The sequence below is a fragment of the Pseudophryne corroboree genome, chromosome 2 (genome assembly GCF_028390025.1).
Source record: "Pseudophryne corroboree isolate aPseCor3 chromosome 2, aPseCor3.hap2, whole genome shotgun sequence".
Lineage (NCBI taxonomy): Eukaryota > Metazoa > Chordata > Amphibia > Anura > Myobatrachidae > Pseudophryne > Pseudophryne corroboree.
Genome location: NC_086445.1, coordinates 116,305,495 through 116,330,861, shown reverse-complemented (window position 1 = coordinate 116,330,861; position 25,367 = coordinate 116,305,495). Strand labels below are relative to the sequence as shown.

The window sequence follows — 25,367 nt, the reverse complement described above, 5'->3', positions numbered from 1 at the left end:
GTTATCGGCCTTGGCAGCTGGGGGGGGGCTCAAAGACAATCCAACTGCACCCACAGGGCCCGGCAGTATGCTTACTGGTATGGAGGAGGGAGGCGCCCCAAACCCGGTGCGACAGCAGTGAGTAAAAATAATAATAATTAAATAATGATACATTTTAGAGGGTGCAGTGGGTTTGCCTTTGAGGCCCCCCTAGCCGCCATGCCTCATAGCAGTTGCATCCCCTGCACTCTCTATAGTTAGTTACGCCACTGCTTTTGGCTAAAGCCAGGTACACACTGGAGTGATATTGATCCGATGTGTAATTTCCGTCCGAATCGGAACGACATAGGGCATATCGAACAGCGTGTATGCCCAATATACGGGTGCCCATGGTCGCTAGTGATGTCGCCCAGTTGGCCCTGCTGCTCGGCCAACCAGACGATGGCGCTTACGATCTAGTTCTATGTAAATGAAGGACAGAGCCATTTGTCACTCCGTCCTTCATACATCGTTCTGGTGTGTACCCAGAATCCCATGTGTTGGCCACCGGGCCGACATATTGTCTGGGTACACATCGCTCAGTATGTAACCATTTTGGCAGGAGGCTTTAAGCATAATACAGCCCTCTGCAGGCCACCACGTCACACATTCTAAACTAAAATATAAAGCAGTATATTCTCATCATAGCGATTCATTGTAATGTTCCACCGAAGGCGTAATTCCTTTGCCACATGGAATGCCATGCCTGTTGTAGCACTCAGCGGATGTCGTGCTGCAGATTAGTACTGATCTACACTAGCTGTGTTGTTGGACAAATCCGTTTGATGTAGCGCTGCACCCCATCAGCATTACCACTGCCTGGGAAGTAGGTCTAGCTGTTTATAGTACCCAGTAGCGATACTGCCCACAAAACCAGATCTCTGATACCAGATATTCCCCTGGCAGTACCGCTACTGGGCATGATCTTTGGGGCTGTAGTGCCCAGCAGAACATCTAGCCACTGGAGCACATTCTCCATTTACTGCTCCCACACTACACTCCTGCATCCACAGGATGGGATACATATGATATCCCAGCAGATGGATGACTGCGGTCACATGACCGACACTGGCATCCCGAAGCAGAGAATCCTGTGTTCGGGTAGTATGTTTACCCTTAACACCTTAACCCTAACCTTCCCCGATGATGCATAAGCCCCCCCCTCCCCCCTTGGCTTACCAATGATGAGTCCCGGCAGAGGTTGATCGGGATTACAGCGTTTGGGATCCCAGCGACGGCATTTCGATTCATGTTGGGATGCCGGCGTTGACATTCAGAGCAGTGTCGAGATTCTGGCTGCCGGGATGCTGAACGTCCGTATCCTGAACGGATACACGCAATTCTGTTCCAGTGATGTGCAGTCAATGGCGGAGGAGGCAATGGCTAATTTAAAGACAAACAAACGTTGGGTCACCCCCAAATCAGTAACCAGGCCCGGACCTCTCAGCCTGGTCTGGTATTGGAAAATAGGAGGAAAAACTGGTGTGGGGTCCACTCTGTTTTCCAATAACCAGCACCGGGTTGAACCAGCCTGACGGATAATGCAAGAAACATACAGCGTGGGGTCCAGGGGCTGGCAGGCAACTTTTAGGCTGGGGGCAAATGCTGTGAAGTGGCCCCAGCTTTTCTACTGTGTGTGTGTGTGTGTGTGTGTGTGTGTGTGTGTGTGTGTGTGTGTGTGTGTATATGTGTGTATGCGTGTGTGTATGTATGTATGTGTGTGTATATATATATATATGTGTGTGTGTGTATGTGTATATATATATATATAGTGGGTACTTGAAATAAGGACTCGGAAGGCATACACAGGCTTGGGCCTGGTTACACGGGTATATACAGAAAATAAATACACAAACATGAGTCCTAGCACTCCTTGTGCTCAATAGATAGTGGCAGCCACACATACCATGCTGTCCTGGCACAGTCAAAGTCCACAGTCCCTGGCACTACAAACTGTTCCCTGCTAACTGGCCTCTAACGGGCATCAGCACCCTGTGTAGTGGGTGAATGAGACTTTTAAACTCTCCTGCTTCTGACTTTCTGTTGTCCCTGGGTGAGCTGGAAATCCCGGACTTCTGTTTTTCCAGTTGCAGCTGTGCAATCCAGAAAACCCAGTTATAAATCTCCACTGCAGGTGCAGAATGTGCAGGTCTTGTGTACTTCACCCTTGGAGCGGGCTGATCCCACCAGAATGTGGGCAATTGTGGTGAGAGACAAGCCCTCTCGCTACAAAAAAAAAAAAAAAAAGGTGTGTGTATGTATGCATATGTATATATATATATATATATATGTGTGTGTGTGTGTGTGTGTGTGTGTGTGTGTATGTATGTGTGTGTGTGTGTGTGTGTGTATGTATATATATATATATATATATATATATATATATATATATATATATATATATATAGTTTCTTTCGGGGGTGCCTATTTTTATTTTTTAATAGCTATCTACAGGTTAGTACCTTACAAATGTCTCACACATATAAAAATACGAAGTTTGTTCAAAGTACTGCGACAGATTGTTTATTGAGTACAACCGGAATCAATCTTTACAAAAGGTAAGTATATTTATTAAAATTGTTCATTAAAATTTCAAATAAAATGACAAGACAATACTTGTGCCAATACGTATGTCCAGTAGAATTCTTAACATATATTTGAAAGACAGTTCTTTTCCTTCATTTTGGAGCAGTGAATCACCAACGTGTTTCGTCATTAATGACTTCATCAGGGGTATTCTATGGCAATAAATCAGTAATAGTGGAATTCCAACTGTGAGATCCTTTCAATGGACTGTTTCCTCAGGTTGATAGTAATTGTTGTTACTTATTAGTCAGAAATCTCATACTATCCAGACGACAGCTGGACTAGCTGATTTGGGATACAACCCTCTGGTGACTGTTCTCCTTAATAAGGGCCCACTAAGATTAGTTGTCACAGTCAATAAGGAAGAGAATGATGGTCACAGAGTAGTGCCCTCTTTGACCTTACTAATGTGTTCCTCCTTCTTGATCCTTCCTATTCAGCTGTCTGTTAGACAACTTAGATTGTCCAACAGACAGCTGAACAGGAAGGATCAAGAAGGTGGAACACACTAGTAAGGTCAAAGAGGGCACTACACTGTGAGAAAGACGCAGGTAAGAAGGGCATACTTGAATGCAGGGCGTTCAAAACGACATACAGAAAGGCAGGTGGGGTAGGCTTGGGACACGCAGGGTGTTATAGAGGTGTTGTAGAAATACAGGTGGGTAGGGAAGGCATAGGGAAATGCAGATTATATATGACTATACCCCTCCCCCTATATATAATATCACATATACAGTGTGTGCTGGGGGCGTATCCCTGCTTATATATAACTATACACCCCCCTAATATAAGATCACATACTCTGTGTGTGTGGCGGGAGCTTATCCCTGACTATACTCACCCCTGATATAATATCACATACTCAGTGTGTGTGCTGGGGGCTTGCCCAGCGTTAGCAAATGAGTCACAGATCTGGGCAAATATATAGGAGATATTAAATGTAATATATAATAAATATAATATAATATAAAATGTGTGTGTTATATTCTCTCTCTCTTAAAAAAAGATTGTCAAACTGCAGCAACACAGGATTCCGCCTTTGTCTTATGCCAAAAGATTCATTTTCTCTATTGTGTAAAACGGGATGTGGTTAGAATCCCGGGGCACTGGATGCCAGTGGTTAGGTGACCAACGCCGGAATACCAACACCACTCGTAATCCCGCTGCCGGTACCCCGACTGACGGCATCCCGAAGGTAAGTATTGGGGTGAGGGTTAGGGGGGTAGCTAGGGTTAGGCACTATGGGGGGGTTAGCCGTAGACGCCACTCAAGTGCCTTAGCCCTAGCAGCCACCCTAGGACACACACACTATTTTAGCCCTAGCCGCCACCCCAGGAGAGTTAGGTGAGGGGTAAATGAATTACTCCATCTCCTGTCTGCATTCTAAAAGTTGGGATGCTGATGGCGGTCTTGTGACTGCCGGCATCCCTAACGTCGGTATATCATTTCTCTAACGTCCTAGTGGATGCTGGGAACTCCGTAAGGACCATGGGGAATAGCGGGCTCCGAAGGAGGCTGGGCACTCTAGAAAGATTTATGACTACCTGGTGTGCACTGGCTCCTCCCACTATGACCCTCCTCCAAGCCTCAGTTAGATCTTGTGCCCGGCCGAGGTTGGATGCACACTAGGGGCTCTCCTGAGCCCTTAGAAAGAAAGTATAGATTTAGGTTTTTTATTTTCAGTGAGACCTGCTGGCAACAGGCTCACTGCAGCGAGGGACTAAGGGGAGAAGAAGCGAACTCGCCTGCTTGCAGCCGGATTGGGCTTCTTAGGCTACTGGACACCATTAGCTCCAGAGGGATCGACCGCAGGCCCAGTCCTTGGTGTTCGGTCCCGGAGCCGCGCCGCCGTCCCCCTTACAGAGCCAGAAGCAAGAAGAGGTCCGGAAAAACGGCGGCAGAAGACATCAGTCTTCACCAAGGTAGCGCACAGCACTGCAGCTGTGCGCCATTGCTCCTCATGCACACCACACACTCCGGTCACTGATGGGTGCAGGGCGCTGGGGGGGGGGCGCCCTGAGTAGCAATATAAACACCATGGCTGGCAAAAATACATCACATATAACCCCCAGGGCTATATGGATATATATTAACCCCTGCCAGATTCCATAAAAATGCGGGAGAAAAGTCCGCGAAAAAGGGGCGGAGCCTATCTCCTCAGCACACTGGCGCCATTTTTCCCTCACAGCTCCGTTGGAGGGAAGCTCCCTGGCTCTCCCCTGCAGTCTACACTACAGAACAGGGTTAAAACAGAGAGGGGGGGCACTAAATTTAGGCGCAGTATAAATTATATAAAAGCAGCTATAGGGGACATAACTCATTTAGTCCCTGCATTATATAGCGCTCTGGTGTGTGCTGGCATACTCTCACTCTGTCCCCCCAAAGGGCTTTTGTGGGTCCTGTCCTCATTGGAGCATTCCTTGTGTGTGTGCGGTGTGTCGGTACGGCTGTGTCGACATGTTTGATGAGGAGACTTATGTGGAGGCAGAGCAGATGCCGATAAATGAGATGTCGCCCCTGTGGGCCGACACCAGAGTGGATGGATAGGTGGAAGGTATTAACCGACAGTGTCAACTCCTTACATAAAAGGCTGGATGACGTAACAGCTATGGGACAGCCGGCTTCTCAGCCCGCGCCTGCCCAGACGTCTCAAAGGCCATCAACGCTCCCTCAGATGGCAGACACAGATGTCGACACGGAGTCTGACTCCAGTGTCGACGAGGTTGAGACATATACACAATCCACTAGGAACATCCGTTACATGATCCCGGCAATATAAAATGTGTTACACATTTCTGACATTAACCCAAGTACCACTAAAAACAAAGTGTTTTATGTGTGGGGAGAAAAAGCAGGCAGTGTTTTGTTCCCCCATCAAATGAGTGAATGAAGTGTGAAAAAGCGTGGGTTTCCCCGATAAGAAACTGGTAATTTCTAACAAGTTACTGATGGCGTACCCTTTCCCGCCAGAGGATAAGTTACGCTGGGAGATATCCCCTAGGGTGGATAAGGCGCTCACACGTTTGTCAAGGTGGCACTGCCGTCTTAGGATACGGCCACTTTGAAGGTACCTGCTGATAAATAGCAGGAGGCTATCCTGAAGTCTGTAATTACACACTCAGGTACTAGACTGAGACCTGCAGACTGCTGCAGCGTAGTCTGTACCCCTTTCAAACAGGGATACTATTTTGCGAACATAAGACGTCGTCTTATATATGAGGGATGCACAGAGGAATATTTTGCCGGCTGGCATCCTAAATTATTGCAATGTCCATTCTGTCAGGAGGGTATTGGAGACCCGACACTGGACAGGTGATGCTGACTTTAAAAGGCACATAGAGCCTTATAAGGGTGAGGAATTGGTTGGGGATGGTCTCTGGGACCTCGTATCCACAGCAACAGCTGGGATGAAAATATTTTACCTCAGGTTTCCTCACAGCCTAAGAAACGCACTGTATTATCAGGTACAGTCCTTTCGGCTTCAAAAAAGCAGGCGGGTCAAACGAGGGAAGAGGGAAAAAGCTGCACCAGCAGCCAGTCCCCAGAATCAAAATTCTTCCCCTGCTTCCTCTGAGTCCACCGCATGACGCGGGGGCTCCACAGGCGTAGCCAGGTACGGTGGGGGGCCGCCTCAAAAATTTCAGCGATCAGTGGGCTCGCTCACAGGTGGATCCCTGGATCCTTCAAGTAGTATCTCAGGGGTACAAGCTGGAAGTCGAGGCGTCTCCCCCCCGCCGTTTACTCAAATCTGCCTTGCCGACAACTCCCTCAGGCAGGGAGGCTGTGCTAGAGGCAATTCACAAGCTGTATTCCCAGCAGGTGATAGTCAAGGTGCCCCTACTTCAACAAGGACGGGGTTACTATTCCACACTGTTTGTGGTACCGAAACCAGCCGGTTCGGTGAGACCCATTTTAAAATGGAAATCCTTGAACACTTACATAACAAAGTTCAAGATGGAATCGCTCAGGGCGGTTATTGCAAGCCTGGACGAGGGGGATTACATGGTATCCCTGGACATCAAGGATGCTTACCTGCATGTCCCTATTTACCTTCCTCACCAGGAGTACCTCAGATTGTGGTACAGGATTGCCATTACCAATTCCAGACACTACCGTTTGGACTGTCCACGGCACCGAGGGTGTTACCAAGGTAATGGCAGAAATGATGATACTCCTTCAAAAAAAAGGGAGTTTTTATTTATCCCATACTTGGATGATCTCCTTATAAAGGCAAGGTCCAGGGAGCAGTTACTGGTCGGAGTAGCACTATCTCAGGAGGTGCTACAACAGCATGGCTGGATTCTGAACATTCCAAAGTCACAGCTGGTTCCTTCCACTCGCTTACTGTTCCTGGGGATGATTTTGGACACAGAACAGAAAAAAAGTGTTTCTCCCGCAGGAGAAAGCCAAGGAGCTGTCATCTCTAGTCAGAGACCTCCTAAAACCAAAAAGGGTATCGGTGCATCGTTGCACACGAGTCCTGGGAAAAATGGTGGCTTCATAAGAAGCAATTCCATTCGGCAGGTTCCATGCGAGGACCTTCCCGTGAGACCTCTTAGATAAGTGGTCGGGATCGCATCTTCAAATGCATCAAATGATAACCCTGTCTCCAAGGACCAGGGTGTCTCTACTGTGGTGGATGCAGGGTGCTCATCTTCTAGAGGGCCGCAGTTTCGGCATACAGGACTGGGTCCTGGTGACCACGGATGCCAGCCTTCAAGGCTGGGGAGCAGTCACACAGGGAAGAAACTTCCAGGGCCTATGGTCAAGTCAGGAGACTTCCCTACATATAAATTCTGGAACTGAGGGCCATTTACAATGCCCTAAGTCAGGCAAGACCCCTGCTTCAAAACCAGCCGGTACTGATACAGTCAGACAACATCACGGCAGTCGCCCATGTGACCCGACAGGGCGGCACAAGAAGCAGGATGGCAATGGCAGAAGCCACAAGGATTCTCCGATGGGCGGAAAATCACGTACTAGCACTGTCAGCAGTGTTCATTCCGGGAGTGGACAACTGGGAAGCAGACTTCCTCAGCAGACACGACCTACACCCGGGAGAGTGGGGACTTCATCCAGAAGTCTTCCTGCTGTTGGTAAACCGTTGGGAAAGGCCACAGGTGGACATGATGGCGTCCCGCCTCAACAAAAAGCTAAAGAGATATTGCGCCAGGTCAAGGGACCCTCAGGCGATAGCTGTGGACGCTCTAGTGACACCGTGGGTGTACCAGTCGGTTTATGTGTTCCCTACTCTGCCTCTCATACCAAAGGTACTGAGAATAATAAGATGGCGAGGAGTAAGAACGATACTCGTGGTTCCGGATTGGCCAAGAAGGGCTTGGTACCCGGAACTTCAGGAAATTATATCAGAGGACCCATGGCCTCTGCCGCTCAGACAGGACCTGCTTCAGCAGGGGCCCTGTCTGTTCCAAGACTTACCGCGGCTGCGTTTGATGGCATGGCGATTGAGCGCCGGATCCTGAAGGAAAAGGGTATTCCGGAAGAAGTCATTCCTGTGCTTATTAAAGCCAGGAAAGATGTTACGGCAAAGCATTATCACCGCAGGTGGCGGAAATATGTTGCATGGTGCGAGGCCAAAAAGGCCCCAACAGAGGAATTTCCACTAGGTCGATTTCTACATTTCCTGCAAGCAGGAGTGAATATGGGCCTAAGTCTAGGCTCCATTAAAGTACAGATCTCGGCTCTGTCGATTTTCTTTCAAAAAGAATTAGCTTCAGTACCTGAAGTTCAGGCATTGTGAAAGGAGTGCTGCATATTCAGCCCCCGTTTGTGCCCCCTGTGGCACCTTGGGATCTCAACGTGGTGTTGAGTTTTCTTAAAATCACATTGGTTTGAGCCACTAAAAACCGTGGATCTAAAATATCTCACGTGGAAAGTGGTCATGTTATTGGCCTTGGCTTCAGCCAGGCGAGTGTCAGAATTGGCGGCTTCATCATGTAAAAGCCCTTATCTGATTTTCCATATGGATAGGGCAGAATTGAGGACTCGTCCCCAATTTCTTCCTAAGGTGGTGTCAGCGTTTCACCTGAACCAGCCTATTGTGGTGCCGGCGGCTACTAGTGAATTGGAGGACTCCAAGTTGCTAGACGTTGTCAGGGCCCTGAAAATATATGTTTCCAGGACGGCTGGAGTCAGAAACTCTGACTCGCTGTTTATCCTGTATGCACCCAACAAGCTGGGTGCTCCTGCTTCTAAGCAGTCTATTGCTCGCTGGATTTTAGTACAATTCAGCTTGCACATTCTGTGGCAGGCATACCACAGCCAAAATCTGTAAATGCCCATTCCACAAGGAAGGTGGGCTCATCTTGGGCGGCTGCCCGAGGGGTCTCGGCTTTACAACTTTGCCGAGCAGCTACTTGGTCAGGGGCAAACACGTTTGCAAAATTCTACAAATTTGATACCCTGGCTGAGGAGGACCTGGAGTTCTCTCATTCGGTGCTACAGAGTCATCCGCACTCTCCCGCCCGTTTGGGAGCTTTGGTATAATCCCCATGGTCCTTACGGAGTTCCCAGCATCCACTAGGACGTTAGAGAAAATAAGAATTTACTCACCGGTAATTCTATTTCTCGTAGTCCGTAGTGGATGCTGGGCGCCCATCCCAAGTGCGGATTGTCTGCAATACTTGTAAATAGTTATTGTTAACTAAAGGGTTATTGTTGAGCCATCTGTTGAGAGGCTCAGTTGTTTTCATACTGTCAAACTGGATATAGTATCACGAGTTGTACGGTGTGATTGGTGTGGCTGGTAAGAGTCTTACCCGGGATTCTAAATCCTTCCTTATTATGTCTGCTCGTCCGGGCACAGTATCCTAACTGAGGCTTGGAGGAGGGTCATAGTGGGAGGAGCCAGTGCACACCAGGTAGTCATAAATCTTTCTAGAGTGCCCAGCCTCCTTCGGAGCCCGCTATTCCCCATGGTCCTTACGGAGTTCCCAGCATCCACTACGGACTACGAGAAATAGAATTACCGGTGAGTAAATTCTTATTATCACACCCATGTAACACATATATGTCCTCTTCTGCAAAGTCTACAAATGGGGCAGCATGGTTGGTGTAATGGTATGCATCACTGTCTCACCTCACTGAGGTCATGGGTTCGATTATCATAGCCCTAACAGTGTTGAGTTGGTATATTCTCCCCGTGCTTGTGTGGGTTTCCTCCAGTTTCCTCCCACACTCCAAAAATATACTGGTATAGATGGAGCCACTCTCATTGAGCGTGGCTGCATCGCAGATGGGGGCGCGTGGCGTGCCTAGGCACGCGTGCGCCTGGTCTCGCCAGCCAGCGTAAAGAGATGCTTCCATTCACTTTGAATGGGGCGCGTGTACGAAACACGCGCGTCCCATTCGTTCCCGGGAGTCGCGCTTCGCCGGGCGCACTGAGTCGCAGACGGAGCCACGATTAGCGTGGCTTCATCTGTAGGTTAAGTGATAGTGTGTATGTGTGTGTACATGTGGTAGAGAATAAAACTTCTAATCTCCGCTGGGTCAGAGACTGATGTGAATGGACAAATGTTCTGTGTGCGCTATATAAATCACTGTTAATAAATAACTAATAATAAATGTCAATAATAGTAATGACCGCTCAGTATTATTTTCTTTAAGTTAATGTCTGTCTACTCCATGGTTTGTTAGTTTTCCTTTTGCGCACTGAAATGTTATATCTCCTATATCCCGCTGGCTGCTGTTTTACCTGTCTTCATTTCCTGCAGAAAAACGAGCCCTCCCAGGCGGACCTGTATGCGGATTTAGCCGTATCCGCCGATCGCTACAACCCATCAGCACTAACCAATAAAGGCAATGCTGTGTTTGTAGGCGGAGACTATGAAAGAGCAGCTGAATATTATAGAGAAGCTCTGAGGAACGATTCGTCCTGCACGGAGGCGCTGTATAACATTGGTGAGGGGGCTTAGCCCTGGCTTATGCTGCGGTGTAGGGTCTATCTACTTTTAGTTATTTGTGTTTGGAACATAATTAGTTACCTATGTTCGCCAATAAGTTGTGGAACTACAAGTCCCAACATGCACTGTCAGACATTTTTTGTACAATTAAATGGTATAGATTGTTTGGAAATAGGTGTGATCCATGCACTAGAACTGATCAACATTAACCCTTCTCTTCCTGTCAATCCCCAATCCCTTGGCAGAGCAGCTGGGACTTGTAGTTCCATAGTAACTTGACATCTGCAAATTGAATTCCTCTGAGCTAGAATGACATGAGTCCAGCATTTCTAATGGCCGCTGCGGTCTCTCTTGCTATCAGTATCAGAGCTCTGACCTGTGAGGTCAGATTGCGTTGCATGCATAACTGTGTAATGAAATATGGAATTTTTCCCAGGTTTAACATACAAGAAATTAAATCGCCTGGAGGAAGCTCTGGATTTCTTTCTTAAGCTCCACGCCATCCTCAGGAACAGTGCCCAGGTTCTCAGTCAGATAGCAGACATGTATCCTCTGTACAGTAAGACACCGGTGATGTGTGGTGTCAGACCTGCTTCTAGTGTATGTACAGAGAGACGGCCTTATAACAGCATATCGCAGTGTCTAGTTTCTCCTCTCCGACTCTTCTGTTACATCAGCTACCGGTCATTAAACTATAATAAAAATTAAGAGTTGCAACTTTTTATTATAAATTTTAATGCTTTTTGTTACTTCATCGCTCATTCCACACCTAAAGTAATGGCACTTATTTTATCGCAGTCACTTCTGCTCCTGTGCTGGCCTGGAAGGCTGCGTCTACACTCTACCACATAAACACAGTGCTGCTATACCAGTACAGTGCCATCAGAGCAAGAGTTGCACCTGCAATCAGGTGTGTGCCCCAGTACTAACTAGGCTGCAGTCTGTCTTATACTGAAGTCAGACCATCCTATAGATACAAACTCATCCCATATTATTATTATTATTATCATTATTAATAACCGTTTCTTATGTAGCGCAGCAAATTCTGTTGCGCCTTACAACTGGAAATAACAATGATATAACAAAACTGGGTAATAACAAACAGTCATAGAGGTAGGAAGGCCCTGCTCGCATGGTTACAATCTATAGGGAAATAGACATGGATACGCAAGGATAGGTGCCATCTACTGCATAGTTGTCCACCAGATTGCAAAGGTTCTTGGTGGGCTGTATGATATGGTCACACAGCAATGATGAACCAGGGTTGGGAGGAAGGGAAAGTGAAGAATGAGAAGACGTGAGGATGTGTGGACTGTGCAGAGTGGATGCAATTTGATAGGAAAGTTTATGAAAGTTATGTGGGCAGTTCTGGCATTTGATATGTTTGCCTGAAAAAGTGAGTTTTCAGGGAATCCTATAGATACAAACTCCTCTTCTCCTGAACTTCCTACTTAATTTACTTATTACACTCACCTGGGGATCAGTACGAGATCCCGCCGGACGGGATCCCGCCGGTTGGAATACCGACACCGGGATCCCGACCGGCACAATCCTTACAGGAGGGCGAGCGCAACCCCTTGCGGGCTCGCCACGCTGCGGGCACGGTGCCTCGCTACTCTCGGCACATTAATTTATTCTCCCTCTATGGGTGTCATGGACCCCCACAGAGGGAGAATATGTCGGGATTGTGCCGGTCGGGATTCCAGTGTCGGTATTCCGACCGCCGGGAATCCCGGTGGGATCTTGACCGCATCCCGTCACCTGTGTTGACGTAAATAATCTGTGTTGAATGAATAAAAAAAAACCTTAATTCAGCAAATTAAGTGGCCTATGTATTAATCGCTGCACTACTGCGATTATACATTTCATTTATTTTATTTTAAACAGTTCAATCACTTTTGTCTGCATAGTGTATTATCATTTCATATTGTTTAGTTTCCCTTAACAAAGTTTATTTAGATATGAAATGCTTGAGGATCCTAACCAGGCAATTGAATGGCTCATGCAGCTTATCAGCATCGTACCTACGGACTCACGTGCCCTTGCTAAACTTGGAGAGTTATATGATATGGAGGGTGACAAGTCACAAGCTTTCCAGTACTACAGTGAGGTACTTATTATATTTACTTTTACTGAAAGTCTACCGGTGGAGTGAATTATTGCTCTACTCCCAATTCATTGGATTATTTAGAGCAGGCCTGGCCAACCTGTGGCTCTCCAGATGTTGTGAAACTACACATCCCAGCATGCCCTGCCAGAGTTTTAGCATTCCCTAATAGAAAAACTGTGGCAAAGCATGATGGGACTTGTAGTTTTACAACAGCTGGAGAGCCACAGGTTGGCCAGGCCTGATTTAGAGGATACATTGGTTAGATAATGAGGTTTGCGTTTCAGCAGGTAATACAGATGTGTAATAGATGGTCATTCCACCTCCATCTCCCTGCATGTTCCCTTTCTCCACCATCCCATCATATGGCCCAATCCGATCATTCCCACCTTATCTCCCTGCCTGTTCCCTCTCTCCTCCATCCCACCTTATCTCTGTCCATTCCCTTTCTCCTCCATTACAACTTATCCCTCTCTCCTCTTTCCCACCTTATGCCTCAGGGGGTCATTCCGACCCGTTCGCACGCAGCGGTTTATCGCTGCGGTGCGAACGGGTGTGAAATGAGCATGCACGGCGGCTGCAGTGCGAAGTGCGCGACGCTGCCCGGCAACAGGGGTCGTCGGGTTAGGTCGCGGCTTAAGAAGAAAGTGGTCGCAGGACGGACCGCAAAGAAGATTGACAGGAAGAGGGCGGTGCAGGGCGGATCCAGACCGTTTCGAGCCGTTTTCGGGGAGTGGTGAGTGAAACGCAGGCGTGCCCAGGAGAACGGAGGGCGGAGGAGTGACGCCAAAGCCGAGCCCACCATCGCTGGATCCATCGCACAGGGTAAGTATGTCTAGGCCTTGTCTTGTTTTGTGTGAAATTTTTTTAGCTTAGCAGGGCTGCACAAGTGATCGCAGTCCTGCTAAGCTAAAATACACTCCCCCATAGGCGTGAGCTAGTTGATCGCAGCAGCAGCAAAAAGTTGCTGGCTGCGATCAACTCAGAATGACCACCTCTGTCCATTCCCTCTCCTCCATCCCACCTTATCCCTCTGCCTGTCCCCTCTCTCCTCCAACCCACCTTATCACTGTCCGTTCCCTCTCTCCTCCATTACACCATATCCCTCTCTCCTCTATCCCAACTCACCTCTCTGTCCGTTCGTTCTCTCCTCTGTCCCACCTTTATGCCTCTGTCCATTCCTTCTCCTCCGTCCCACCTTATCCCTCTGCCTGTTCCCTCTCTCCTCCAACCCACCTTATCTCTGTCCGTTCCCTCTCTCCTCCATTACACCTTATCCCTCTCTACTCTATCCCAACTCCCCTCTCTGTCCGTTCGTTCTCTCCTCTGTCCCACCTTTATGCCTCTGTCTATTCCTTCTCCTCCGTCCCACCTTATCCCTCTGCCTGTTCCCTCTCTCCTCCAACCCACCTTATCTCTGTCTGTTCCCTCTCTCCTCCATTACACCTTATCCCTCTCTCCTCTATTCCAGCTCACCTCTCTGTCCGTTCGTTCTCTCCTCCTTCCCACCTTATCCCTCTGTCCATTCCCTCTCCTCTGTCCCACCTTATCCCTCTGTCTGTTTCCTCTCTCCTCCAACCCACCTTTTCTCTCTACCTGTTCCCTCTCTCCTCATATGCCCCTGGGGCATTTTCTTACTTTCACTTCACATACATTTTTTTTCCCCTTCAATACAATCCGTATGAAGAGTGAACATACAGAATACACAATACAGCAAAAACAAGTTTGACATATGACTAAAACAATGTATACAGTACAAGAAGTATCGATATTGCATAGGGACAATATGAAAGAAGCATTATCCACGTATTTGATAAACCCTGAAAATGACTAGACTCAGACCGGCATATCACAGCCACCCAGAGTGGGAGTAGTAGCAGTAGTAATTGGGGGTCTTGGAAGTGGGATCCGGTCTCTAGGTCGACACTGTCTAGGTCGACCACTATTTGTCGACAGTAATTAGGTTGACAGGTCAAAAGGTCGACATGGGTTTTTCACAATTTTTCTCTAACGTCCTAAGTGGATGCTGGGGACTCCGTCAGGACCATGGGGAATAGCGGCTCCGCAGGAGACAGGGCACAAAAATAAAGCTTTAGGATTAGGTGGTGTGTACTGGCTCCTCCCCCTATGACCCTCCTCCAAGCCTCAGTTAGGTTTTTGTGCCCGTCCGAGCAGGGTGCAATCTAGGTGGCTCTCCTAAAGAGCTGCTTAGAAAAAGTTTTTAGGTTTTTTATTTTCAGTGAGTCCTGCTGGCAACAGGCTCACTGCATCGAGGGACTTAGGGGAGAGAATTTCAACTCACTTGCGTGCAGGATGGATTGGATTCTTAGGCTACTGGACACCATTAGCTCCAGAGGGAGTCGGAACACAGGTCTCACCCTGGGGTTCGTCCCGGAGCCGCGCCGCCGACCCCCCTTACAGATGCTGAAGATTGAAGGTCCGGAAACAGGCGGCAGAAGGCTCTTCAGTCTTCATGAAGGTAGCGCACAGCACTGCAGCTGTGCGCCATTGTTGTCACACACTTCACACCAAGCGGTCACGGAGGGTGCAGGGCGCTGCTGGGGGCGCCCTGGGCAGCAATATTTAATACGTTTATGGCAAAAGAATACATCACATATAGCCATTGAGGCTATATGTATGTATTTAACCCATGCCAGATATCTAAAACTCCGGGAGAAAAGCCCGCCGAAATAGGGGGCGGGGCTTATTCTCCTCAGCACACAGCGCCATTTTCCTGCTCAGCTCCGCTGTGAGGAAGGCTCCCAGGACTCTCCACTGCACTGCACTACAGAAACAGGGTAAAACAGAGAGGGGGGGCATTTTTTGGCGATATTTTGATATATTTAAGCTGCTATAAGGAACAACACTTATATAAGGTTGTTCCCATATATATTATAGCGCTTGGGTGTGTGCTGGCAAACTCTCCCTCTGTCTCCCCAAAGGGCTAGTGGGGTGCTATCTTCGATAAGAGCATTCCCTGTGTGTCTGCTGTGTCGGTACGTGTGTGTCGACATGTATGAGGACGATGTTGGTGTGGAGGCAGAGCAATTGCCGATAATGGTGATGTCACCCCCCAGGGAGTCGACACCGGAATGGATGGCTTTGTTTATGGAATTACGTGATAATGTCAGCACATAACAAAAATCAGTTGACGACATGAGACGGCCGGCAAACCAGTTAGTACCTGCCCAGGCGTCTCAGACACCGTCAGGGGCTGTAAAGCGCCCTTTACCTCAGTCGGTCGACACAGACACAGACACTGAATCTAGTGTCGACGGTGATGAAACAAACGTATTTTCAAGTAGGGCCACACGTTATATGATCACGGCAATGAAGGAGGCTTTGCATATCTCTGATACTGCAAGTACCACAAAAAGGGGAATTATGTGGGGGGTGAAAAAACTACCTGTAGTTTTTCCTGAATCAGAGGAATTAAATGATGTATGTGATGAAGCGTGGGTTAACCCAGATAGAAAAGTGCTAATTTCAAAAAAGTTATTAGCATTATACCCTTTCCCGCCAGAGGTTAGGGCGCGCTGGGAAACACCCCCTAGGGTGGATAAGGCGCTCACGCGCTTATCAAAACAAGTGGCGTTACCGTCTCCTGATACGGCCGCCCTCAGGGATCCAGCTGATAGGAGACTGGAAACTACCCTAAAAAGTATATACACACATACTGGTGTTATACTGCGACCAGCCATCGCCTCAGCCTGGATGTGCAGTGCTGGGGTCGTCTGGTTGGATTCCCTGACTGAAAATATTGATACCCTGGATAGGGACAGTATTTTATTGACTATAGAGCAATTAAAGGATGCTTTCCTTTATATGCGAGATGCTCAGAGAGATATTTGCACTCTGGCATCGAGAGTAAATGCGATGTCCATATCTGCCAGAAGGAGTTTATGGACGCGACAGTGGTCAGGTGATGCGGATTCCAAACGACATATGGAAGTATTGCCGTATAAAGGGGAGGAATTATTTGGCGTCGGTCTATCGGATCTGGTGGCCACGGCAACTGCCGGAAAATCCACCTTTTTACCTCAGACCCCCTCCCAACAGAAAAAGACACCGTCTTTTCAGCCGCAGTCCTTTCGGTCCTATAAGAACAAGCGGACAAAAGGACAGTCATATCTGCCTCGGGGCAGAGGAAAGGGTAAGAGAGGGCAGCAAGCAGCCCCTGCCCAGGAACAGAAGCCCTCTCAGGGTTCTGCAAAGCCCTCAGCATGACGCTGGGGCCTTACAAGCGGACTCAGGAGCGGTGGGGGGTCGACTCAAGAATTTCAGCGCACAGTGGGCTTGCTCACAGGTGGACCCCTGGATCCTGCAGGTAGTATCTCAGGGTTACAGGTTGGAATTCGAGAAGTCTCCCCCTCGCAGGTTCCTAAAGTCTGCTTTGCCAACGTCTCCCTCAGACAGGGCGACGGTATTGGAAGCCATTCACAAGCTGCTTTCTCAGCAGGTGATAGTCAAGGTACCCCTCCTACAACAGGGAAAGGGGTATTACTCCACGCTATTTGTGGTACCGAAGCCGGACGGCTCGGTAAGACCTATTCTAAATCTGAAATCTTTGAACCTGTACATACAAAAATTCAAGTTCAAGATGGAGTCACTCAGAGCAGTGATAGCGAATCTGGAAGAAGGGGACTTTATGGTGTCCCTGGACATAAAGGATGCTTACCTGCATGTCCCAATTTGCCCTTCACATCAAGGGTACCTCAGGTTCGTGGTGCAAAACTGTCATTATCAGTTTCAGACGCTGCCGTTTGGATTGTCCACGGCACCTCGGGTCTTTACCAAGGTAATGGCCGAAATGATGATTCTTCTGCGAAGAAGAGGCGTATTAATTATCCCTTACTTGGACGATCTCCTGATAAGGGCAAGGTCCAGAGAACAGCTGGAGGACGGAGTAGCACTAACCCGACTAGTGCTGCAACAACACGGGTGGATTCTGAATTTTCCAAAATCTCAGTTGACCCCGACGACACGTCTGCTGTTCCTGGGAATGATTCTGGACACGGTTCAGAAAAAGGTGTTTCTTCCGGAGGAGAAAGCCAGGGAGTTATCCGAACTTGTCAGGAACCTCCTAAGACCAGGGAAAGTGTCTGTGCATCAATGCACAAGAGTCCTGGGAAAGATGGTGGCTTCTTACGAAGCGATTCCATTCGGCAGATTCCACGCACGAACTTTTCAGTGGGATCTGCTGGACAAATGGTCCGGATCACATCTGCAGATGCATCAGCGGATAACCTTATCGCCACGGACAAGGGTGTCTCTTCTGTGGTGGTTGCAGAGTGCTCATCTGTTAGAGGGCCGCAGATTCGGCATACAGGACTGGGTCCTGGTGACCACGGATGCCAGTCTGAGAGGCTGGGGAGCGGTCACACAGGGAAGAAACTTCCAGGGAGTATGGTCAAGCCTGGAGATGTCTCTTCACATAAATATACTGGAGCTAAGAGCGATTTACAATGCTCTAAGTCTGGCAAAACCCCTGCTTCAGGGTCAGCCGGTGTTGATACAGTCGGACAACATCACGGCAGTCACCCACGTAAACAGACAGGGCGGCACAAGAAGCAGGACAGCAATGGCAGAAGCTGCAAGGATTCTTCGCTGGGCGGAAGATCATGTGATAGCACTGTCAGCAGTATTCATTCCGGGAGTGGACAACTGGGAAGCAGACTTCCTCAGCAGACACGATCTACACCCGGGAGAGTGGGGACTTCATCCAGAAGTCTTCCACATGATTGTGAACCGTTGGGAAAAACCAATGGTGGATATGATGGCGTCCCGCCTCAACAAAAAACTGGACAGGTATTGCGCCAGGTCAAGAGACCCTCAGGCAATAGCTGTGGACGCTCTGGTAACACCGTGGGTGTACCAGTCAGTGTATGTGTTCCCTCCTCTGCCTCTCATACCAAAAGTACTGAGAATTATACGGCAAAAGGGAGTAAGAACGATACTAGTGGCTCCGGATTGGCCAAGAAGAACTTGGTACCCGGAACTTCAAGAGATGCTCACGGAGGATCCGTGGCCTCTACCTCTAAGACGGGACCTGCTTCAGCAGGGACCGTGTCTATTCCAAGACTTACCGCGGCTGCGTTTGACGGCATGGCGGTTGAACGCCGAATTCTAAGGGAAAAAGGCATTCCGGAAGAGGTCATTCCTACACTGGTAAAAGCCAGGAAGGAGGTGACTGCACAACATTATCACCGCATTTGGAGGAAATATGTTGCGTGGTGTGAGGCCAGGAAGGCCCCCACGGAGGAATTTCAACTGGGTCGATTCCTACATTTCCTGCAAACAGGATTGTCTATGGGCCTCAAATTGGGGTCCATTAAGGTTCAAATTTCGGCCCTGTCGATTTTCTTCCAGAAAGAATTGGCTTCAGTTCCTGAAGTCCAGACTTTTGTAAAAGGAGTACTACATATACAGCCCCCGGTTGTGCCCCCGGTGGCACCGTGGGATCTTAATGTAGTCTTGGATTTTCTCAAATCCCATTGGTTTGAGCCGCTCAAATCGGTGGAGTTGAAGTATCTTACATGGAAAGTGACCATGCTACTGGCCCTGGCTTCAGCCAGGAGAGTATCAGAATTGGTGGCTTTATCATATAAGAGCCCATATCTGATTTTCCATACGGACAGGGCAGAACTGCGAACGCGTCCTCATTTTCTGCCTAAGGTGGTGTCAGCGTTTCACCTGAACCAGCCTATTGTGGTGCCTGCGGCTACTAACGATTTGGAGGATTCCAAGTTGTTGGACGTGGTCCGGGCATTGAAAATATATATTTCAAGAACGGCGGGAGTCAGAAAGTCTGACTCACTGTTTATATTGTATGCACCCAACAAGATGGGTGCTCCTGCTTCTAAGCAGACGATTGCTCGTTGGATTAGTAGCACAATTCAACTTGCACATTCTGTGGCAGGCTTGCCACAACCTAAATCTGTCAAGGCCCATTCCACAAGGAAAGTGGGCTCATCCTGGGCGGCTGCCCGGGGGGTCTCGGCATTACAACTCTGCCGAGCTGCTACTTGGTCAGGGGCAAACACGTTTGCAAAATTCTACAAATTTGATACCCTGGCTGAGGAGGACCTTGAGTTCTCTCATTCGGTGCTGCAGAGTCATCCGCACTCTCCCGCCCGTTTGGGAGCTTTGGTATAATCCCCATGGTCCTGACGGAGTCCCCAGCATCCACTTAGGACGTTAGAGAAAATAAGTATTTACTTACCGATAATTCTATTTCTCGTAGTCCGTAGTGGATGCTGGGCGCCCATCCCAAGTGCGGATTGTCTGCAATACTTGTACATAGTTATTGTTACAAACAAATTCGGGTTGTTATTGTTGTGAGCCGTCTGTTCAGAGGCTCCTACGTTTGTCATACTGTTAACTGGGTTCAGATCACAAGTTATACGGTGTGATTGGTGTGGCTGGTATGAGTCTTACCCGGGATTCAATATCCTTCCTTATTGTGTACGCTCGTCCGGGCACAGTATCCTAACTGAGGCTTGGAGGAGGGTCATAGGGGGAGGAGCCAGTACACACCACCTAATCCTAAAGCTTTATTTTTGTGCCCTGTCTCCTGCGGAGCCGCTATTCCCCATGGTCCTGACGGAGTCCCCAGCATCCACTACGGACTACGAGAAATAGAATTATCGGTAAGTAAATTCTTATTTTTTTTCTTAACCTTTTCATACTTAATGATCCACGTGGACTACAATTGGAAACGGTAACCTGGCGAGCCATGCGAGGGGACACGGTGCACTAATTGGGGTTCCCGGTCACTCTACGAAGAAAACGACACAAAAAACCCATTAAAAACTCATGTCAACCTTTTGACCTGTCGACCTAGCACATGTCGAACTAGAGACCCTGTCGACCTAGTTACTGTCGACCAATAGTGGTCGACCTAGACACTGTCAACCTAGTTACTATCTACCTTCCATACCACACCCCTTGGAAGTACCTGCATGTTCATACTACAGTGTACCTCGGAAACATTTCCATAGTTGTTCCCTAAGTATTTAAATGCTATAAGTTGGGGAGTTTTTTTGTTATACATTTTGTATATCATCAACTTTAGCACAAAAACATAGCAGTAGTTTCATAGCTTGACAACTGTGAGCTGGTAAAGGTCCCTCTCCCTGAGCTTGAACACATTGGCTCCATTCATATGTGACTAATTGCTGGCAATCTCAGACTTAAATATTTACATGGTCCAGATTTGCCGGAAATGCAGGAAAAGCTGCTGTTTATTACTGACATTTTGTTTCTCTCACTTCTCATATTTTGTCAGTCCTATCGCTATTTCCCCTCAAACATTGAAGTCATTGAATGGCTGGGAGCCTACTACATTGAGACACAGTTTTGCGAAAAAGCCATTAGGTACTTTGAAAGAGCTGCTCTTATTACGTAAGTAGAGCCTTTTATTCAGTATCTAAAGCTTGTTACAGGCATTCCTCAGCGGTCCTCTTCCAATACACAGTTGATATAAATATAAAAATATAATGGTTGAAGTAGCTTCTTTACTCCATCTTTTGTTGTACTAGAAGCCAACACCTTTACTCCCTCTTTTCTCTTATGTCCATTTAGTACCAAGGGGTCCTCCACTAGGAGCCATGGGCACTTTAAGAATTTGATAGTGTGGGATGGCTCCACCCTCTATGCCCCTCCCACCAGACTCAGTTTAGAAAATGTGCCCGGAGGAGCCAGTCACACTTATGGAAGCTCCTGAAGAGTTTTCTGCATTTATTTTATCTGTTTGTTATTTTCAGGTAGGATTGGTTGGCACCAGCATGCCTGCTTCGTGGGACTTAGGGGGGGCCCAATCTCTTGAAGGGTTAATGATCCCGTTCCCCGCTGACAGGACACTGAGCTCCCGAGGGACCTATTCGCAAGCCCCACCACGGCGAGCGTACAGTCCCGCAGCACGCCGCCACCCCTAACAGAGCCGGAAGAATGAAGAGTGGTGAGTACTGAGCCAGCGCCCCCCGGCTAGCGGGGCGACAGCCATTGTGGCGGCATGAGGGTATGGAAACACACGGCTTCTACACGGGCAGAATGCGTCTCCGGACACAGTACACGACTCCGTCCCCGTACAATGTACACAGTACCCATACTGGCACAACAGCCTTAAAATGGTTTTCTCCATTATAAACACCAGTTTCCCCGCAGCCAGTATAAAAAAGGCGGGTAGACCGCGCGCCTTTGAAGAGGCGGGGCTTCACTATGAGAGGATCCAGCAGATCACCAGTGCCATTTTCCCTCTGCAGTGGACAGGGACGCGCAGCTCCTCCAGTGTGACTCCAGATTACCTCAGCGGTACCAGGTCATAGCAGGGGGGAGCTATTATTGGTGTACTAAGTCCCCTATCAAGGTACTTGGTCTGTGACCTGGCTAAGCTTGGCATTAGCGATAAGGGCACGGTGGGGGCTGGCTCCAAACAACTCTGTGTCTCCCTGAAGGGTTCTTTGTGGGTTAATTGGTGCTTAACCTTTCCTGTGTGTGTGTGCTGTCACATTACATTATGTCAAGCAGAGAGTGCGTGTCTTGTACTGCAGAGTGTTCCTCTTCACCGGGGGGGCTCACTACTGGGTACACAGGGTTCACAGGCTAGCGAGGCTGAACCGGAATGGTTTAATTCTCTTAAGGAAATGATCCCATCTCTTTCTACAAAATTTTTCCGCAATGAGAAAGAGACGCAATACTTAAAACAAACTGTGGATGAGTTCATGAACAGAGACTCAGTCCCCAAAACAGCGTCTCAGTCACCTCCCATTTGTCCACAAAAGCGAGCTCCGGCCCATATCCTGCAGTCTGACTCTGACAGGTCAGACATGGAGGAGGGAGAGGTGGACAAGGAGGAGGGGGGGGGGGGGGGATTCAACTCTGTCACAGGGAATAGAGGCTCTTATAGAGGCTATCAGAGATGTTCTGCATATTCCCGATAAGGTATCAGAAGAGAGTGGGGAATCTTATTGTAATGTAAAAAAGAAGTCCTCAGTCACTTTTCCTGCGTCAAAGGAATTGAATACCCTGTTCGAAGAATCATGGGTTAATCCTGATAAGAAGTTTCAGACCCCTAAACGGTTGCTCTCATCTTTTCCTTTTCCTCTGGAGGATAGGAAAAAATGGGAAAATCCACTGATAGTGGACACATCAGTCTCTAGGCTGTCGCGTAAAATTGTATTGCCTGTTCCTGGTGCAGCCTCCCTGAAAGATACGGCTGATCGTAAAATTGAGACTACACTCAAATCATTGTACACAGCTGCTGGGGTGGCCCAAAGACCCACTATTGCATGTGCGTGGATCACTAAAGCCATTGCAAAATGATCAGGTAACCTTATTGAGGGGTTGGATTCCTTATCTAGGGGGGATGTTGTCTTACTCCTGCAGCATATACAGGACTCTGCGAACTTTATGGTGGAAGCCATAAAGGAAATAGGAGTGCTTAACGCACAGACCACCGCTATGGCAGTGTCGGCACGCAGGGGCATATGGCTACGCCAGTGGACTGCTGACGCGGATTCCAGGAAAGGCATGGAAGGCCTACCATTCACAGGAGAGGCCTTGTTTGGAGATGAATTAGACAAATGGATCTCCACAGCTACTGCGGGTAAGTCTACATATCTTCCTTCCGCAGACCCCCCAACCAAGAAGACTTATTCAGCTTCTAAGTTACAGTCCTTTCGGACGGCCAAGTTCAAGGGCAAATCCAGAGGTGCTTCTACGTCCTCCAGCGGCGCAAGAGGTAAACCACGCAAACCAGCAACAACAGGTGCTCAGGAACAGAGCTCAGGCTCTGCTTCCTCAAAGACTTCAGCATGACGGTGGACCGCAATGCCTGGAAGGCTATCAGGTGGGAGCACGCCTACAATTCTTCAGTCAGATCTGGTCAAATTCGTGCCAGGATCATACATCTTATTTCCCAGGGCTACAGACTGGCGTTCTAAGAGCTCCCACCTCAGATTCTTCAAATCAGGCTTGCCAGTTTCACAAGAGGCAAGTATAATTTTACAACATGCCATCCAAAAACTGGTACAGACTCGCGTCATTGTTCCAGTTCCACGTCATCAGTTAAACAAGGGGTACTATTCCAACTTGTTTGTAGTGCCGAAACCGCACGGTTTGGTAAGACCGATTTTGAACCTCAAGTCGCTGAACCCGTACTTACGAGTGTTCAAATTCAAGATGGAGTCTCTGAGAGCGGTGATCTCAGGTCTGGAGGAGGGGGAATTCCTAGTGTGTCTGGATATCAAGGGTGCGTACCTTCATATATTCCGATCTGGCCGCCTCATCCGGCCTATCTACGGTTTGCACTGCAGGACTATACCAGTTCCAGGCCCTGCCATTTGGTCTCTCCACGGCACCGAGGGTGTTCACCAAGGTGATGGCAGAGATGATGTTTCTACTCCGCAAACAGGAAGTGAACATAATTCCATACCTGGACGATCTCCTGATAAAAGCATCCTCCAGGGAAGGGTTGCTGGACAGCATTGCTCTCTCAACCAAACTTCTCCAGGATCATGGGTGGATTCTGGACCTTCCGAAATCTCACCTAGAGCCAACACGGAGGCTTCCATTCCTGGGAATGATACTGGATACGGAGTCGCAGAAGGTGTTCCTTCCATTGGAAAAGGCATTAGTAATCCAGTTGATGGTTTGGGATGTCCTGAAGCCAACCTGGATATCGGTGCGTCTATGCATACGCCTTCTGGGGAAAATGGTGGCCTCTTACGAGGCTTTTCAATACGGAAGGTTTCACGCAAGACCCTTCCAGCTCGGTCTGTTGGACAGATGGTCCAGATCGCATCTTCGCATGCACCAGACGATCCGTCTGTCGTCAAAAGCCAGGATCTCCCTTCTGTGGTGGCTACAGACTTCTCACCTCGTCGAGGGTCGGAGGTTCGGAATTCAGAACTGGATTCTGCTAACCATAGATGCAAGCCTCATGGGCTGGGGAGCAGTCAGGGAGTGCAGTTTCAAGGAAGATGGTCAGGTCAGGAAGTCGTCCTTCCAATCAACATTCTGGAACTCAGGGCTGTATACAATGCCCCTCTGCAGGCTTCACATCTTCTTCAAGATCGGGCCATTCAAGTCAAGTCGTACAGTGTGACGGCAATAACGTACATAAACCGACTGGGCGGAACGAAAAGCAGAGCAGCAATGTCAGAGGTGTCAACACTTCCTCTGATCCCAAGAATTCTAAAAAGAATAAAAAGGGAAAAGGTTCAGGCAATTCTAATTGCTCCAGACTGGCCAAGAAGGGCCTGGTATGTGGACCCTCTGGAGATGCTCCTCGAAGATCCGTGGCCTCTACATCTTCGCGAGGATCTTCTGCAACAGGGCCCGTTCATCTATCAGGACTTACTGCGGCTATGTTTGACGGCATGGAAGTTGAACGGCTGATTCTAGCCAGGAGAGGGATCCCTAACAAGGTTATCCCGACGATTATCCAAGCCAGGAAAGGGGTTAACGTCTAAGCATTACCATCTTATTTGGAAGAAATACGTCTCTTGGTGTGAGAGAAAATTTTCTGTGGTGGAATTCCATCTGGGACGCTTCCTGCTTTTTCTACAAGCTGGAGTGGATGTGGGCCTACGTCTGGGCTCCATAAAAGTCCAGATTTCGGCCTTGTCCATTTTCTTTCAGAAACAGTTGGCTTCTCTCCCTGAGGTCCAGATGTTCTTGAAAGGTGTTCTACACATCCACCCTCCCTTCGTGCCTCCCACGGCACCTTGGGA

General features: G+C 48.5%; 1 protein-coding gene across 1 annotated transcript in view; it reads left to right on the top strand.

Moving 5' to 3' along the window:
- The window catches only part of IFT88 (intraflagellar transport 88), a 201,417-nt gene that overhangs the window by 127,963 nt on the left and 48,087 nt on the right, over positions 1 to 25,367 (top strand). Inside the window, exons 17-20 of the mRNA XM_063951641.1 lie at positions 10,338 to 10,524; positions 10,963 to 11,071; positions 12,486 to 12,636; positions 20,921 to 21,036. Coding sequence (XP_063807711.1) covers positions 10,338 to 10,524; positions 10,963 to 11,071; positions 12,486 to 12,636; positions 20,921 to 21,036 — 563 coding nt within the window. The remainder of the gene's footprint in view (positions 1 to 10,337; positions 10,525 to 10,962; positions 11,072 to 12,485; positions 12,637 to 20,920; positions 21,037 to 25,367) is intronic.